This window comes from Bubalus bubalis, chromosome 21 (genome assembly GCF_019923935.1).
Source record: "Bubalus bubalis isolate 160015118507 breed Murrah chromosome 21, NDDB_SH_1, whole genome shotgun sequence".
Lineage (NCBI taxonomy): Eukaryota > Metazoa > Chordata > Mammalia > Artiodactyla > Bovidae > Bubalus > Bubalus bubalis.
Genome location: NC_059177.1, coordinates 14,600,325 through 14,616,425, shown reverse-complemented (window position 1 = coordinate 14,616,425; position 16,101 = coordinate 14,600,325). Strand labels below are relative to the sequence as shown.

The following is a 16,101-nucleotide window of genomic DNA, read 5'->3' as shown; positions in this document are numbered from 1 at the left end:
ATTCACAGCACTTTTGTTTTTATGAACACCTCATTTCCTCAGTCTCCAGATTTTTTGCAATATTGGAAATTTTTAATTTATGAAAACCTTGTAAAACTACGGTGCTTCAGTTGAACCTAAGGTTGTCTATCCATTTGGAGGTCATGTCCTGACAAACTGCTTACCTGCTGTTTGCTGGGCGATATTGGAAGGGGAGGTAAAACCTTGCAGATGTATCTCTGGACATGAGCTGGAGACATTCACAGAGTGGAAACAGACAGAGTTCAGTGGGAAGAATTCCCAGAGGCCATGCATGGGAAGCAGATAAAGGAAAGGGGGAGGATACCAAGGAGAATGGTTAGGTTTTTGAAGGATGTAGGGAAGTCAGACAGATGAAAAAAGAAGGAAGGGTTTTCCAGGCACAGGGAACAGCATGTGTGAAGGCACAGAGGTCTCAGATAAGAGATCACTTCTGGTGCATCTGGGAGCGGAGGCAAGGTCTCAGAAGGAGGAAGGTTATGCTGTGTGTTTGGGCAGAATGAACTTGATCCCTGGCATTTTAAGAATAGTACTCTATGACTCCTGATGAGTCAGCTGTTTAGAAAATATTTAAAGCTTAAAATATGCTTTTGCCAACCATAGAGTCACAATGGTGAAATCCCTGATTTAAAGATAAGAAAAGGAGACTGATTTTGAGGAAAACAAAAGTTTAAACTGTGCCAGGAGTAAAAGAAAATTAGTCAAAAGAAAAACTCCTTGATTAGATTTAGAAATGATAACATATATGAATCTATAATATATACATTTGTAAAATACAAGCACATGCATAAATATTATATATAATGCATGCATATATATTATATATGTGTGTATATAGTGTGCATAGGGTAAGTGTATATATATATACATGTATATATGTACATATATATATATATATATATCAGGCCGTGTTTTAAAAAATTGAGGTATAAGTTACCACAGTGCAATTTTAAAATCTTAAGCTTGAGGGATAATTTTTTAAATTGAAGTATGGTTGATTTACAATTATTTTTTAAATTTATTTATTTATTTTTGGCTACACCCCAAGACATGCAAAACTTCCCCAACCAGGGATCTAACTTGTGCCCCTTGCATTGGAAGGTGGAGTCTTAACCACTGGACCACAATGTTGTATTAGTTTCAGATATATATTAAAGTGACTCAGTTACACGTATACACATATATTGATTCTTTTTCGTATTTCTTTCCATTATAAATTAAAGAGAGATATTGAACTTAGTTTCTGTGCTATACAGTAGGTCCTTGTTGCTTATCTATTTTATATATAGTAGTAAATACATTCATTTTTATATGGGGAACTGGAGACTCAGAGGTGACATGAGTTAGTAATTAGAGAAGCCAAATTTTATCTCAAGTCTGCCTGGCTTTATCACGTGTCACAACCTTTTCAAAGGACTGTAGAGAATTCACCAAAATCTGGAATCTGGCTGGCTGAAGCCTCTTCCCACCCTTGCTGGCTAGAAATCAATATTCTGTAGTCTGAAAAAATGGCATGCGTATCACTGAGGTCTAAGAATAATCTTACTTAAAGTTATATTTAATGATAATTACAGCATTGAATTGATTTCAGAATACTTGTGTTGTTAAGTATTGAGATCTAAAATTTAGACCTCAGCCACTAGGCTGCTTTAATCAGATCTATATAATTCACCTATTGCAATAAGATATAATATGACAATTTGCAATTCTGTGGTACATGTACATAAATATCATGGTACATGTAAGTGAAGGAACCTTGTAACAGAAGAGGTTTCTTTATAAAGGTGTGTGGGATAAGCAGAGGATTAACCGTAGGGATGAAGAGATTTAGTGAAATTGAAAGGCCAAAACAGGTCATAAAGAACACTTGTAGAGTGACATTGTTTGTTTAATTGGTAGCTGCATGAAGGGCCATAAGACTATCCAATGCATTAATAAAGATTATCCATCTGAGCACTTTCTGCTGCATGTGACTCAAACTACTTAAAGCATGGACTTGTGGTTTTATTTACTAAACCATCCAAAGAGAGATCTGACAGGACTTCAAGGCTCAAAGGCTGTGTTCAGGACATGGTTTCTCTCTTCATTTCCGGGCTCTGCTTACTTTGTGTTGAGTCCATTAACACAAAGATTCTCCCCTGTGATCCCAAGATGGCAACTGTCAGCTTCTCACTGCTGTGGCCACAGCCTTCATGTTTGACATCAACAGAAAAGAGTCAAAGAACTTTTAATTTTCACTGAGCCTTATGGGTCCCGAGGGGGTCCATGTATCCGTCCCTGAACCAGTAACTGTAGCCAGGGGTATGGGATGCACTGAGTGGCTCAGCCTCGGGTCACATGCTCCAAACTTGAGTATAGACACTGAAAGTAGGTAGACCCTGAAAGAAATGTGTGGCATTATCTGAAGTGCTAATGGGTGGTGGGAAGTAAGCCAATAGAATTTTATTTTAGTCTGCTTCAGGATACTCTAAAACAGATTCAAGGAAGTGATTCAGGGGACTGCTCAGGGGTTCCCCAAAGTTGTCTGTACTTGTGGATTTTTTATAATATTTATTTTTATTTATTTGGCTACATTGGATCTTAGTTGCAGCATGTGGGATCTAAGTTCCTCGATCAGGGATCGAACCTGGGCCCCCTGCATTGGGAATGCAGAGTCTTAGCCACTGGACCACCAGGGAAGTCCTGGTAGTGTGCATTTATGTTCATTTTATAGGGGCAGGGTCCATAGCTTTGATAAGATTATCAAAGGCCAACCCAAAGAGTTGGCTCTGCTAAGATAATGGTAAATATTGAGCCAGACAGAAGTGCTTTGTAAAAACTGAGCCTTTGTGCTTGTACTGTCTTCTTGAATGCTTTCAATTTAAGATGTAGACTCTGCTTTCCAGCTGCCTGTTATGAAATGATGATGAACCTATTGGGATTACCAGAGATAGTAAATACTGATTAAAATATCATTTCTTCAGGTTCCAGAAGTTGGGGCCCCCTTTCCCTCCCAAGAAAGTCCTGTTTCTGGGGCCACAACAGAGGGTCCCCCACACTCTGTCACAGACGCTGAGCTCACAGCCTTGCTGGGAACCCAGCCACCACCCGCTCCCCTTAGAACTGGCCTCAGCAGCCCGTTTGCCCAGGGATGGAGAGCTGCTCAATCTGGGTGAGGACAAGGCCATTTGGGAATTACTTTCCTGTCATAATTCCAAGGCCTCACGCAGGCTGATATTTTCCTGCTAATCCCAGGCCAGGTGCATTTTTGACATCAGATAATGTTAGCCTTCTGACTGATACAGTAGCAGGTGAGCAAACACCGGGCGGGCGGCAGAATCCCTGACTTCCTGAGCATCCACGATCGTGGATTCAGTGAATTTAAACATATAGAGACCCGCCACACCCTTGCCTTTTGCATTTGCCAGATTAGGCTATCTGTGAGTGATTGCTGTAAACAGGTGCCCCTCATTTCCCCCTCTCACTTGTACTTTGGCTTTTAAATGGGCTCGAAGCCTGGCATTTTGCTGATTTTCCCCCATCTGTGACCCACAGACTAGCGCAGGGATGCTTAGAGTTTAATGTACACATGAGAATTCCCTGGTGATCCAATGATTAGGACTCCACACTTCCACTGCAGGGGGCATGGGTTTGATCTCTGGTTGGGGAGCTAACATGCCACTTGCCCTGGGGCACAACCCAATACGGCAATTTAATATTAAATTAATTAATTAAATTAAAAAAATAATGTGCACACGAATCACCCAGGGATCTTGCTCAAATGCGGATTCAACTTAGCAGATCTGAGGTGGGCCTGAGATTCTGCATTTCTAACATGCTTCCAATGACACTCCTGCTTCTCCAAGGGCCTCATGTCTAAGAGCAAAGGTCTAGGCCAAAAGCTTTCAACTATGGCAGCATACCAGTGTCACCTGGGGAGTTGTAGAAATACCAGTGCTTGGGTTCTACTCCCTAGTTGGAAGTGTGACACCCCAGATGCCTCTGATGTGCAGCCAGGGTAGATGTCCACTGGTCTCACCCCTCAGCCTACAGTCTCTGCCTGCCAGCTGTCCTCACTGCCAATCTGGCTCACTCACACTAACTTTGTGCTGCCCTCCTGGAGTCCCTTCTCCTTCATCCTTGGAACTCACGGAGGGCTTATTATGAACTAGAACTTTCCACACAACCTGATCTGATGAAGTCAGCACTACTTCTATCCCCATCTTGCAGACAGAGAAACTGAGGTTTGGAGAGTGAAACATTTTGTCTTAGGTCACACAGCTATTAAGCAGCAATGTCAGGACTCACCCAGGTCTTCTATTCCCAGAGCACAACAGCAGCAGAGTGAGGGTTTAAGAGGATGCTGGCCTTGGGAGTCAGACAGACCTGGGGTCCACCACTCACTGTTGGTGTGACCTTGGGCAGGCTACCCAGATCCTGAAGCGTTGGGTCCTCCTCTGTAAAATGGAGCCATTTCTCAGGGCTGTTGGGAACATAACATGCCGTGACCCGTATCAGCCATGCCCCAAGGGCTTCCCAGGTGGCACTAGTGGTAAAGAACCCGCCTGTCAGTGCAGGAGACATAAGAGACAAGAGTTTGATCCCTGGGTCAAGATAACCCCCTGGAGGAGGAAATGGCAACCCACTCCAGTATTCTTGCCTGGGAATCCCATGGATAGAGAAGCCTGGTGGGCTACAGTCCATAGGGTTACAAAGAGTTGGACGTGACTGAAGCGACTTAGCACTCCTGCACAGCACACACCAGACCCTGGGCCGCAGGAAAGGTTCTGGCGGTCTCCACATTGCAGTACTTCCTGTGGGCCCATCTTCTTTGGCACTGGGCACAGATGTCTAGATTGTAAGTCATCTTTTCTGTGCTCTCGTCAACTCTTCAAATGGAAAGCAATTTCCTCCAAGGCAGAAAAATGCAAGTATGAGTATGAAATGTCTGTGGATGTGATTTTTTGGATTCATGGCTTCAAATTGGTTTTCTTTGCTCCAAGAGGCCTTGCTGTAAGAGGCAGTGGATTCACTGGTGCTTGTCCATGGATGGAATTAAGTGTCGATCAATGGAAAATGATTGTGTTCAAAGCACGAATAAGTAATTACCCCACTGAAGTCATTCATTCATTCATCTACTCATTCATCCATTCATTCATTGCCTCTGTTCCCTCTGACCTTATGGGTTTACTGAAGACAACTCAGCCTGAACCCCCCAACAACAGACCAGGCTGTGTCTGTGGCTTGTTTCCCATCATGCTGGGGGCTAGAGAGATGAGAAGGTCAGGGCTCAATCTCATGTGTATCTCATGTACACAAGGAACTCCTTTTTAGAAGCTCCACACCCAGGACGTTCCAATTTTAACTCTAAAAGTCCCACATCCCTAGAAATCCCTGCATCCCAGAAAAATGGGGACATTTGGTCATCCTACCCCAACCACATGGGTCTGGGGGATGTCCTTTCTTTTACAACCCGACAGCTCTGTGCCTTTCTGCCTCCCTTCTCCATGGAGACCCCTTTAGTGTGAGGTGGTTCCTGCTGGTTTTTCTCATCTCCTTTGTGTCCCAAGCCTCTGGGATGGGAACCGTGGCTGCCTCCCTCCAATGCCGAGACTCAAGGTCATGGGTCTCCTGCTGGCTCTCTGCTCAGCGTCTTTCTTGGCTCAGCATCTCTCCTTCCATTTCAGTAGCTGAGGGAGGCTTTGTCCTACACGGGAAACTAGAAGACTGTTCATAAAAGAGAACACCTCCTCTTCCCTCCCCCTTTCTGCAAACACACTTTGCCTCAGACAAGTGCTCAGTGAGTAGACAAAAGTGGGGCTGTTTTCTTTCTGATGCCATTTCAGATAAAGTTTTAAAATATTCTTTGAAACTAGGCAAGCAACACCACAGCTAAAAATGCTTGGCTTTGAAAATAAACCTGTGGCAGACTTACACAGATCCTTTGAATCTGTCAGAGATGCTTTCAGCAGCAAGTACAAGTGTGGCGAAGTGGGGGCTCACGCTGCACAGCTTTGTTTTTCTTGCATAAGAAGTCTAGAGATAGGCGGCTGCCGAGAGTGATTCAGGGATCAGGGGTGTCAGGCTCTGATTTGGTATCTGTGTCATTTTCTATGTCCTCTCATGTCAAATAACAGCATCATGCCTTGGGTGGCTAAGTTCAAGGGGGAAGCAGGGTGGCCTTGAATGGGACACTCCCTTTCCTTGTTTCTGTTACCAAAGGGAAATCATTGCCAGAAGCTCTCTCCCCAGTGGGTTTCCCCTTACAACCTACTGGTCAGAACTGGGTCATACACCCATCTGTAGGCCAGGGACAGGGGCCACCTCCTTTGCAGTTCAGGGGTCTCTGCCAATGCCTAAACACTGCTGCTGCTGCTAAGTCGCTTCAGTCATGTCTGACTCTGTGTAACTCCATAGACAGCAGCGCACCAGGCTCCCCCATCCCTGGGATTCTCCAGGCAAGAACACTGGAGTGGGTTGCCATTTCCTTCTCCAATGCATGAAAGTGAAAAGTGAAAGTGAAGTCGCTCAGTCATGTCTGACTCCTAGCGACCCCATGGACTGCAGCCTACCAGGCTCCTCCATCCATGGGATTTGCCAGGCAAGAGTACTGGAGTGGGATGCCGTTGCCTTCTCTGCCTAAACACTACTGAGGTTCTTTTAGGGAGGAATGGTTTTGGCTGGATGACCAAAAATGGATTCCCAGACTTCTTTGGGCTCAGAAGCCCTGAGTTCTGGTCCTGGTCCTATTTCTGTCTTTCTCAGATATGAATAACTTGGTGAACTGGATGCTCCTTCCCCAAGCCCTGATATGGCCTCTATGGGCCACTTGCAAAGACAGCAAGGAAGGTGAGCTGGCAGCGAGGGTTTCTGCATGAGATTGGCTCCATGGCAAGAAACACTTGTTAAAATAGGTAAACTAGATCATTCCAAAGTGAACTTCTACCTGGAATGTTCTTGAGTGTTTACAGGATTGACTGGCCAGCATCTGTTCTTATCTCCAGGCATTTTGTATGTTTGTGTGCAGACACTGTATAGATATAGATGCAGATACTGACACAGATACCAGTGTAATTATAGATTGTGTTATTGGGTGATGTCTGAAGAGCAGATGGATCTCCATCTGCTGGGGAAGGCTCAGGAGAAGTTCAGCTCGGGCCCAGGGCTGGGGAAAACTCAGAGACCACAGCCCTAGGAGAGCCGGTGAGACTCAGGGATTCAGGGCTGGATCCCCATCCCTGATTAGAAGAGGCTGAGCCTGGCCCCATTTCAGGGACCCTGGCTCCTGTAAGGGACTTGAAGCCGCCAGATCTATCTTACTGTTGGATTATAGGTGACAAATGATCTTTACAGAAACCAAAGCTGTGATGGAACAGCTGGCATGATCCCACTTACGTGCATATCTCTGTATTCTGGAGCTAAAGGTAGCCTTCCTGTACACACAGGTGTTCTCCACTTGTGGGAGAAGGGATTCCAGCAGCTTTGCTGGAAGACTTGGGACCAAAAACCAATGATTGATGCCTGGGTCTTCAAGCCTGGGGAAAAGAAGATGAGTGGTCACTGTGCTGGTGTGTAGCTTTCCCTGCAGGGCATGAGTGGCATATAAGATCACGCCATCTCACTGCTGTCAGGGCTGAGCCTAATGCCTTGGTTAGAGTGCTGCCACCCAGATTTCTCCACATTAAAGCACATTCTCTGCGCCCCCTCCCCTCACCACCTTTATAATTAATACAAGCCAGGGAGGGAAGGAAACCACATCCAGTTCTAGGACTGCAGAAGAGGATGGTCTCACAGCGCACCTTCCTCAAAGCAAGCACATCTCCGTTCACTCCCAGAACCCAGAGAGTGTCCAGATAACAATAAGCTCATATAATATCCACTCCCAAGGCTACAGCTTTCTCCCCTGATGCAAATTCCGTTCAGGTCATGGCCACTGAAGAATGAGTGATGATGCATTATCCCTTGGAGAGGAAATATAGCATCAGAGCTTCCAGGGATCCCAGGGACCAGCTAGGGCTGCTCCCTTGGAAACACTCCCAGAAGCAGAAGGTGGATGTCTCATAGTAGAAATGACCATAACCCTCATGCCTCCAGTCCAGGCCCCCTGGCAGAAGCCTTGTTTGTGGGTAACTCCAAATGATGTAAATGGAGAGATTATCCTGAAGAGTCTGGGTGAACCAATGCAATCACATGTAGCCTTAAAAGTGGACACAGCAGGGGAAGGACAGGCTAAAAGAAACTGAGAAAGTATCATTGACATATACCTGTATCTCCAGTGTCACCTACATCGGCAGGCAGATTCTTTACCACTGCGCCACCTAGGAAGCCCTTAAAAGTGTATCTACACACACTAGCACGTGTAGAATGGATAGCTAGTGGGAAGCTGCTGTACAACACAGGGAGCCCAGCCTGGTACTCTGTGACGACCTAGAGGGGTGGAATTGGGGTGGGGGGGTCTCAAGAGGGAGGGGATATATATAAATAATTATGACTAATTCATGTTGATGTACAGCAGAGACCATCACAGCATTGTAAAGCCTCAAAAAAAAAAAAAAAAAAAAAAAAAGTGGGAGAGGAAGCAGAAAGTGAGTCCATGAGATACAACAGTGGAAGGGGAGACAAGTGAGATTCAACATGAAAGAGGGTTTTCAACACCCTTGCCATCTTTGAAGATAGAAGAAAGAGGTAGAGCCTAGAAAGGCAGATGGCCCCTAGCACCTGGAAATGACCCTTAGCTGATAGCCAGCAAGGAAACAGAGATCTCAGTGCCACAGCTCCAAGGACTGGAGTCTGCCAGCCACCCAGATGAGCAAGGGAATGGATCCCCTTTAGGTCCCCTAGGAAGGAGAACAACACTGCCAACACTTTGCTTTTAGCCTGGTGAGCCCTGTTAGACTTCTGACCTATAGAACTTCAAGATAATACACTTGTGTTATTTAAGCTGCTAAGCTGAAGGTAACTTGTTATAGCAGCAATAGAAAACTAATACAAATGCGTTGGTGACCAACTGATCCCTGTGTCGGAATATTCCAGTGCACAGCAACTGATGTCATAGAAAAGATTCTAGAAAAGCAGGTCAGGAAGAAGGACTTACGGTTTGGAAGCTTTTGAGTGAAGGCAAATGGATTATCAAGGCAGTGAAAAGTCCAGAGAACAGAGTGTAGATAGAGCAACTCTCCTGCAATAAGGAAAAGGCTGCCACAGTGGCTGCTCTCCCCTTCCTCTGAGGAGGCACCAAGGGCCTCCGAAGAAGGGTGAGTGAGTGTATCTTGGGCAGGAACTGGGACAGGCAGATTGATCCCTGGCTGCAGGAGATGCTTATCAGCAAATTCACTTACTGCTCATCCAATGACAGTTCTGTTGGGAAGAGGAGGTTTCTGTTCATTCATTCATTCATTCACTCATCAAAGATTCACTGTGGACCTACTGTGTCCCAAGGTCTGTTCTGAGTTCTGAGGATAAAGCAGAGAACAAGATAGGCCAAGTTTCTGCATGCCTGCTGCTTATACTCTGACAGGGGAGGTAGACAAATGAATGAATAAATGAACAAGGACCTTTATGAAATTTACATATATTATGAAGAAAACGAAACTATTTTCTGTGATAGGGCAGTGGGCAGGTGATCCTATTTGAGTTGGTGAGCTTGTTTGAGCTGAGACTGTGAACAGGAAAGGGCAGGCTCTGTGGTGGTTGGGGGAAGAGCAGATGAAGGACCTGTGGTAGAGATGAAATGGGCATGTACAGAGAAAGGAAACATGCAAGGTGAATGTGATGGCGTGAAGGTGAACGAGGGGGAAAGAGGTGTGAAAGGAGAGGCTCTCTGAGGCTAAGGGACTTCTCTGCCACTTCCAATGAATCAGTGGCATGTCTGGACTGGACCAGGTCTCCCTGTGAGGACAAGAGACAAGGTCCCTGGCGTTTTGTTTGTAGAAAACCTGGGCTCAAGACAGCGTAAAGGTTAAGGCCACAGCTCAGAATTTGTACTCCAGGATAAAAAGCAGTGGTGGAAAAATCCAATATGACAGTGGCCATTGTGTTAGACATGGCGGGACTCTGATGAACTAAGTATTGTGGTTAAGTCAGGAAGGCCTCTCCCTTTTCTGAACATACTGAGTTGTACACCCCCAGACCCACAGCACCCTTCTCTTCTGCCAGGGTCCCTGCGGTCTCAGTGGGGATTGTTTGTAACTCCATCCTCTCACCTAGCAGCCAGTACCCTGAGCTCAGGAAGATGAAGGTGTCCATGGTGCTGTCTCTCATTGGGTACCTGGTGGTTCCAAGTGACACTGCAGTTCTGGGGCGCTGCGTGGTGGCTAAGAAGCTCCATGAAGGAGGCCTGAGTGATTTTGAGGGCTACAGCCTTGAAAACTGTGAGTGGCCCCTCTCAAGCCTCCTCCTCACCTCTTTAACCACTAACTCCTTTCCAGGCTTCCCCAGTGCTCCTCTGAGCCACACCCTGTCTGTTCCATCTTAGGGGTGTGCCTGGCTTATTTTGAGAGCAAGTTCAACCCTATGGCTGTCTATGAAAACTCGCGCAGTGACTTCATTGGCTACGGCCTCTTTCAGATCCGCAACCATGACTGGTGTGACCACGGCAGGAACCGCTGCCATATGTCTTGCTCTGGTAGGTCCCTCCTTCCATGCTGGAGGCTGTGGAGGGTGGAGGGCAGCCACGTTGAGCTCAGAGGGCTGCTTTCCCAGTGACCAGAGTTTACAAGTTTGGAGCTGAAAGGAGGAGGGCCTGGCGAAGGCTGGGCTGAACCAGATCCAGAGTGGGGTCACAGGAGGCTATGCCACACTGCCCAGAGTCCACAGGGAGAGAGAGCTGTGGGCTTGGTGGCCTGGGATGCAGCAAGGGAGACTCATGTCCAGATGGGCAGAGGAGGAGGCAGGGAGGAGCATGAGGGGTAAAACCAGGCAGCTCTGGCTAGGCCTAGTATGACTGACACTCTTCCTCAGGGGGAGCAGAGGCTGCTACTTTGACAGGCGGAAGTGATCACTGGGAGAAGACAGGCCTGTAATGTATACCTCACAAGAAGATGATGTGTGTTTATCTCCAGAATCCAATGGGAGAAACATGCAACTGTCTGTAGTAGAGGTGGTATGGGGTGTTGTGATGAAAATACGGTAGAATAAATACCCTGAAAAAACCCTCCTACTAGATAAAATGTAAAAAAAGGAAAAAACCCCTCTCTAACGTGAACTCCTGGTAGCTCCCTTGACATCACTCTGACTTAGCTGCCGAGTGGTGACGTGGTATCATTCCACTTCATTTTCTTCACAGCTTTACTGAATCCAGATTTAAAGAAGACAATCGAATGTGCCAAGACAATTGTAAAAGGAAAAAGAGGGATGGGAGCATGGTAAGTAGCCTGTGTTCCTGACTCACCCACACATCAGGTCCCATTAGTTTGTGACTTTCGATGGGTGGTGGTGGTAGTTTAGTCGCTAAGTTGTGTCCGACTCTTTGTGGCCCCACAGACCGTAGCCCACTAGGCTCCTCTGTCCATGGGATTTCCCATGTGAGAATACTGGAGTGGGTTGCCATTTCCTTCTTCAGGGGAATCTTCCCAACCCAGGTATCAAACCCACATATCCAGCAGTGCAGGTGGTCTCCTGCATTGCAGGCAGATTCTTTACCACTCAGCCACCAGGGAAACCCATCATGTTGCTTTTGTCCTAGAGAACACATGGAGAAGGAAATGGCAACCCACTCCAGTATTCTTGCCAGGAGAATCCTAGGGACAGAGGAGCCTAGTGGGCTGCCGTCTATGGGGTCACACAGAGTCGGACACGACTGAAGCGGCTTAGCAGCAGCAGCATTCCATGCAAGGCACTAAGCCAGGCATGTAGGTTATATCTGAGCAAATGAAACTGAGTCCCCACCTTTACAGGCTTTATAGGGCAGTGTTGCTTTTACATGTCTCATACATTTCCTAGTTAGATGTGTAGCAACCAAGATGGAGCCAAGATTAAGATGAAAGATTGTAAAGAAATCAAACCATGTTTTTCTCTCTGCTGGAACAGTGCCCGGTGCAAAATAACCTATATTAAGTTTTTGTTAAATAAATCATAAAATAGAATTGTCATTTTTAAAAAATACTTAACTGTTAGTCCTTCTTGAAACTTACGTTGATATGAAAAGTGAGATAGGGAATTCAGCTTCGTATTTTTCAAATGCTAGTCGGTAGTCTTGACATCACTTATGCCTTAACCAGTTTTCTCACTAATACACTGCATTTTAAAGAGGGAATCCTCTTGTTAATGTTAACTGTCTTCTAAGTGTTTGAAATATCTTTCATATATAGTCTTGACTTTCCAGTTAATTTGGAAGCTTGGCTGGCCCCCTAGGGTAAGCACTAATGAGATAAAATCATCTTTGTTATGTGGCACTAAGTAGAAACGTGTTGGGCCAGGCTGATCAAGGCTTCTCACTTCCTCAAAATTCCCAGTGGAGTGAGCTCTTATTAAGTTAATAAGCTGCAGTGGCTTTTCCAAAGCTCACATCAGGCTGCTCTGTGAAGCTGGTGTGGACAGGATGGGAGAAGACCCAGGCCACCCCTCCTTCCTCCTCATCGTTCTTAGGAGTCCCATCTGCAATGCCTGCTCAGGGCTAAGGAGGGTGCTGTGATTTCTGCAAATATGTCTCTGCATGCTCTCCCTGCTCTTTGCAGCCACAAGGGGCAGGGGACCCCAGCCCTGTTCCAACTGTGGGACAACCTACCATGGAACCTCATACCCGACCAAGGGATGAGATGAACTAACAGGATGTCTAATGGTCTGCAGCTGGCCTGGTGACTCCAACAGCTTCTGGGATAAGAGAGGAGGACGTGGGGTCTGGAAGCTGGCCAAGGGGCTGGGAATAGGCAGGGTCATGTTTACGGGCACCCGGGGAAAAGGGTAGAGAAACTCAGTCCAGCTGACCTAGGGTTGAGGGTTGAGGAACTGGAAGGAATTTTGGAAGGTGAGGGGTGAAGCAGGTGCATGGAAAGGTGGCCCTGGCTCGGGGACAGGGGTTCCCATTTCAGAACTAGAATCTGCCAAGTACTCACCACATATGTCACAGAACTTCTCCGATGCTCCCTTCAGGGAAGTTAAAAATGCCTTGCAGGACTGGAGAAGGATTTCACAGTTCACAGCTCAGCCTCCCCATCTCACAGTGTGGGGTTTATGAGAAAGGGGGTGTTGTATAGCGGATGGAGGGAGCACTTGTGCTCACGCCTGCGAGAGTTGGAGGAACCATGGAGAGAGATGTACTTGGGATGCACAAAAGCCTTCAGAACTGTGCCCACTCAAAGGCTCCAGGCATCAGGCAAGGGGTGTAAATGGGCCAGCGGGGGCTGAGCTGCAATATAGGGAGCCCCCTCTGGTTCATTCTCCCCGGCCTTCCTCCCTGTAGGCCCTCTTGGACTCTCAACTGCCAGCATTCTGACACTCTGGCACGGTGGCTGGACGGATGCAAGCTGTAGCTGCTGGGAAAGCCCTCGCCATACTTGCCGCTGACATCTTCCTAGTGGAGATGCTTTCCTGCTTCACTGCCTTTACTTATCCTGTTGATTATCCCACTGCTGGATGCTCCAGAGGGAAGACGGCAAAAGTTTGCTTCGTTTAGGGATGCAGGATGCAGAATAAACTGCTAGTTATTCAACCTGGCCCAAAGGGCTCTGCTTGTCTTATTGTACTGTGATTGTTATGATGGACATCATTACTCACCATTATCATGCTTCCTTATTGTTCCTTATTCCTTAATCTCAGGTGAAGGACTTTTTCCCCCCCAAACACTAACTGCTGCTTCCCAAGTAGGGAGATGATGGTATAATTTTTTAATTTAAAACTAGTTTTATTTATTTTGACCACACCCTGTGACATGTGGGATCTTAGTTTCCTAACTGGGGATCAAATTTGGCCCCCTGTATGGGGAGCGTGGAGTCTTAGCCACAGGGAAGTCCCTTCTTGCACTTTTAAAATTAAACAACATATATTTAATAGGTAAAACTTGTAGAGTACAGAGTAATAAAGAAGGAAATTAAAAATGCTCATCATCCCCCCACTGGAAGCAGATGTTTTCATTACTGTTATGTAGACACAGTTGAGGGTCCCATGCAATAGGGATGGCTAGTGTTAGTCTGTTCACATGCCCTTTCCTACTTCAGCGTGGATGTGGGCATATTTTTTTCCATATAAGCTTGAACTCCTACTGTGTACATGGTTCTGTATCTTGCTTTTTTTCATTTCATATTTGTGGTCTAACATTTCCAAAATTGAAGGCAGGAGGATAAGGGAATGACAGAGGATGAGATGGTTGGATGGCATCACCAACTCAACGAGCATGAGTTTGAGCAAACTCCAGGAGCTGGTGAAGGACAGGGAAGCCTGGCATGCTGCAGTTCATGGAGTAGCGAAGAGTTGGACACGACTGAGTGACTGAACAACTACAATATTTCCATGACTTAGACGGGGATCCCAGCACCGTTTTTTAACAACTGCATGATCTCCATTTAGTGGACAAACTATAATGTAGTTTACACATGACTATTTATACCCGCTGTTGTTACTCCATTCGATCTATCAAGAACAAAACAACATGATGTGACTGAATCACGGCCACCGGAAAGTCAGGCAACACTGAGAGCAAGTCAGCCCTTCGTTTTGTTTGCATCCTGGTCTCTTTCAGAAAGCCGAAGAAAGAGCTGCAAGTGAGAATTTCAGAGGCAGAACTTCTTAATCTCAGCTCTGACTGATCAGCTTAATCAGTTGGTTTTGTATGGCTTCCCCCACCTCCAGGGAAAAGGGTGTTTGACAGTTCCTGCCCACACAGCACGAATCATACAGTGAAATTCCTGCTGGCAGCCTCCCTTGCTGTTGAGGTCACTGAGAAGCTTTGGAGACCGTGAGAGCTCCTCATTGAGCTGGGGACACACACCGTCTCCAAGGGTGGGGCTGCATGCGATAATGCACCTGATTTCAACCCAACTTTATCCCAGACATTAATGACCACCTACAATTGATTAAAGCTATCTCCTCAAGAGCCACATCCATTGGGCTGCCGCCTCCTTCCAGCCCATTACTTCTGCCGTGGCTCGTCATCATCCTCTAATGGCCACTTGTGTCAACATGGGCGTGAGGCTTGAGGACAAAGCAAATGTTAATGTATCGATCAGACTGACCTCTCTAGGGTTTCCCAACGCTGTCTCCTGGTGTGATGCTCGCAAAGGCACTGATAACAGGCATTACAATGAGCTCTCATCCTGGGGCCAGATCTCGCTGTCTGGTTTATTCATTTATTTATGGCTGTGCTGGGTCTTCATTGCTGCACAGGTTTTTCTCTAGATGTGGCGAGCCAGGGCTACTCTTCATTGCAGTGCACAGGCTTCTCATAGCCGTGGCTTCTCTTGTGGAGCACAGGCTGGGCACAGGCTGTAGGGCATGGGGGCTTCAGAAGCTGTGGCTCCCAGGTCCTAGAGTACAGGCTCAATAGTTGTGGTACACAGGCTTAGCTGCTCTGTGGCGTGTGGGATCTTTCCAGACCAGGGATTGGACCCATATCTCCTGCATTGGCAGGTGGATTCTGCACCACTGAGCCACCAGGGAAGCCGCCCTCCCTGTCTGATTTACAGAATGATCAAAGCTAGATTTTAAAAATCTCGTGAACAATGACTCCTGGGGTCTCCCTGATGTGGTCAGTGGCTAAGACTCTGCACTTCCAATGTAAGGGGGCCTGGGTTCCATTCCTGATCAGGGAACTAGATTCTGCTGCAACTAAGACCCAGCATGGCCAAATAAATAAGTAAAAATAAATATTAACCAAACAAACAAAAAAATGACTCCTGTTACTGTTACTTCTATCACTAGCAGCTACCATATGAACTCCAGTTTTACAAAATAATATACTGAGGCCTTTACATGCAGTATTTTCAGACCTTGCAAAACCTTACAAGGCAAATATGAATCATAACTATATCACAGGTGGGGAAATTGGGGTTTGGAGGGGCTAAAAAACTTGACTTTACTCCAGCCTGGTAGATGATGGGGATGTAATGGGTATCCTCTCAAAACCTATCATTTCCTCACACAGCCCCTCCAAACTCTGGTACTGTATCAGTG

At 46.4% G+C, this 16,101-nt stretch overlaps 1 protein-coding gene across 1 annotated transcript; it reads left to right on the top strand.

The window, feature by feature from the left end:
* Positions 1-9,179: 9,179 nt before the first annotated feature.
* On the top strand, positions 9,180-13,466 carry LYZL4 (lysozyme like 4). The gene is given in 5 exon segments (NM_001290848.1): positions 9,180-9,251; positions 10,207-10,367; positions 10,472-10,621; positions 11,282-11,360; positions 13,397-13,466. Coding segments are annotated over 4 exon segments (438 nt in total). The 5' UTR covers positions 9,180-9,251; positions 10,207-10,228.
* Positions 13,467-16,101: the final 2,635 nt, after the last annotated feature.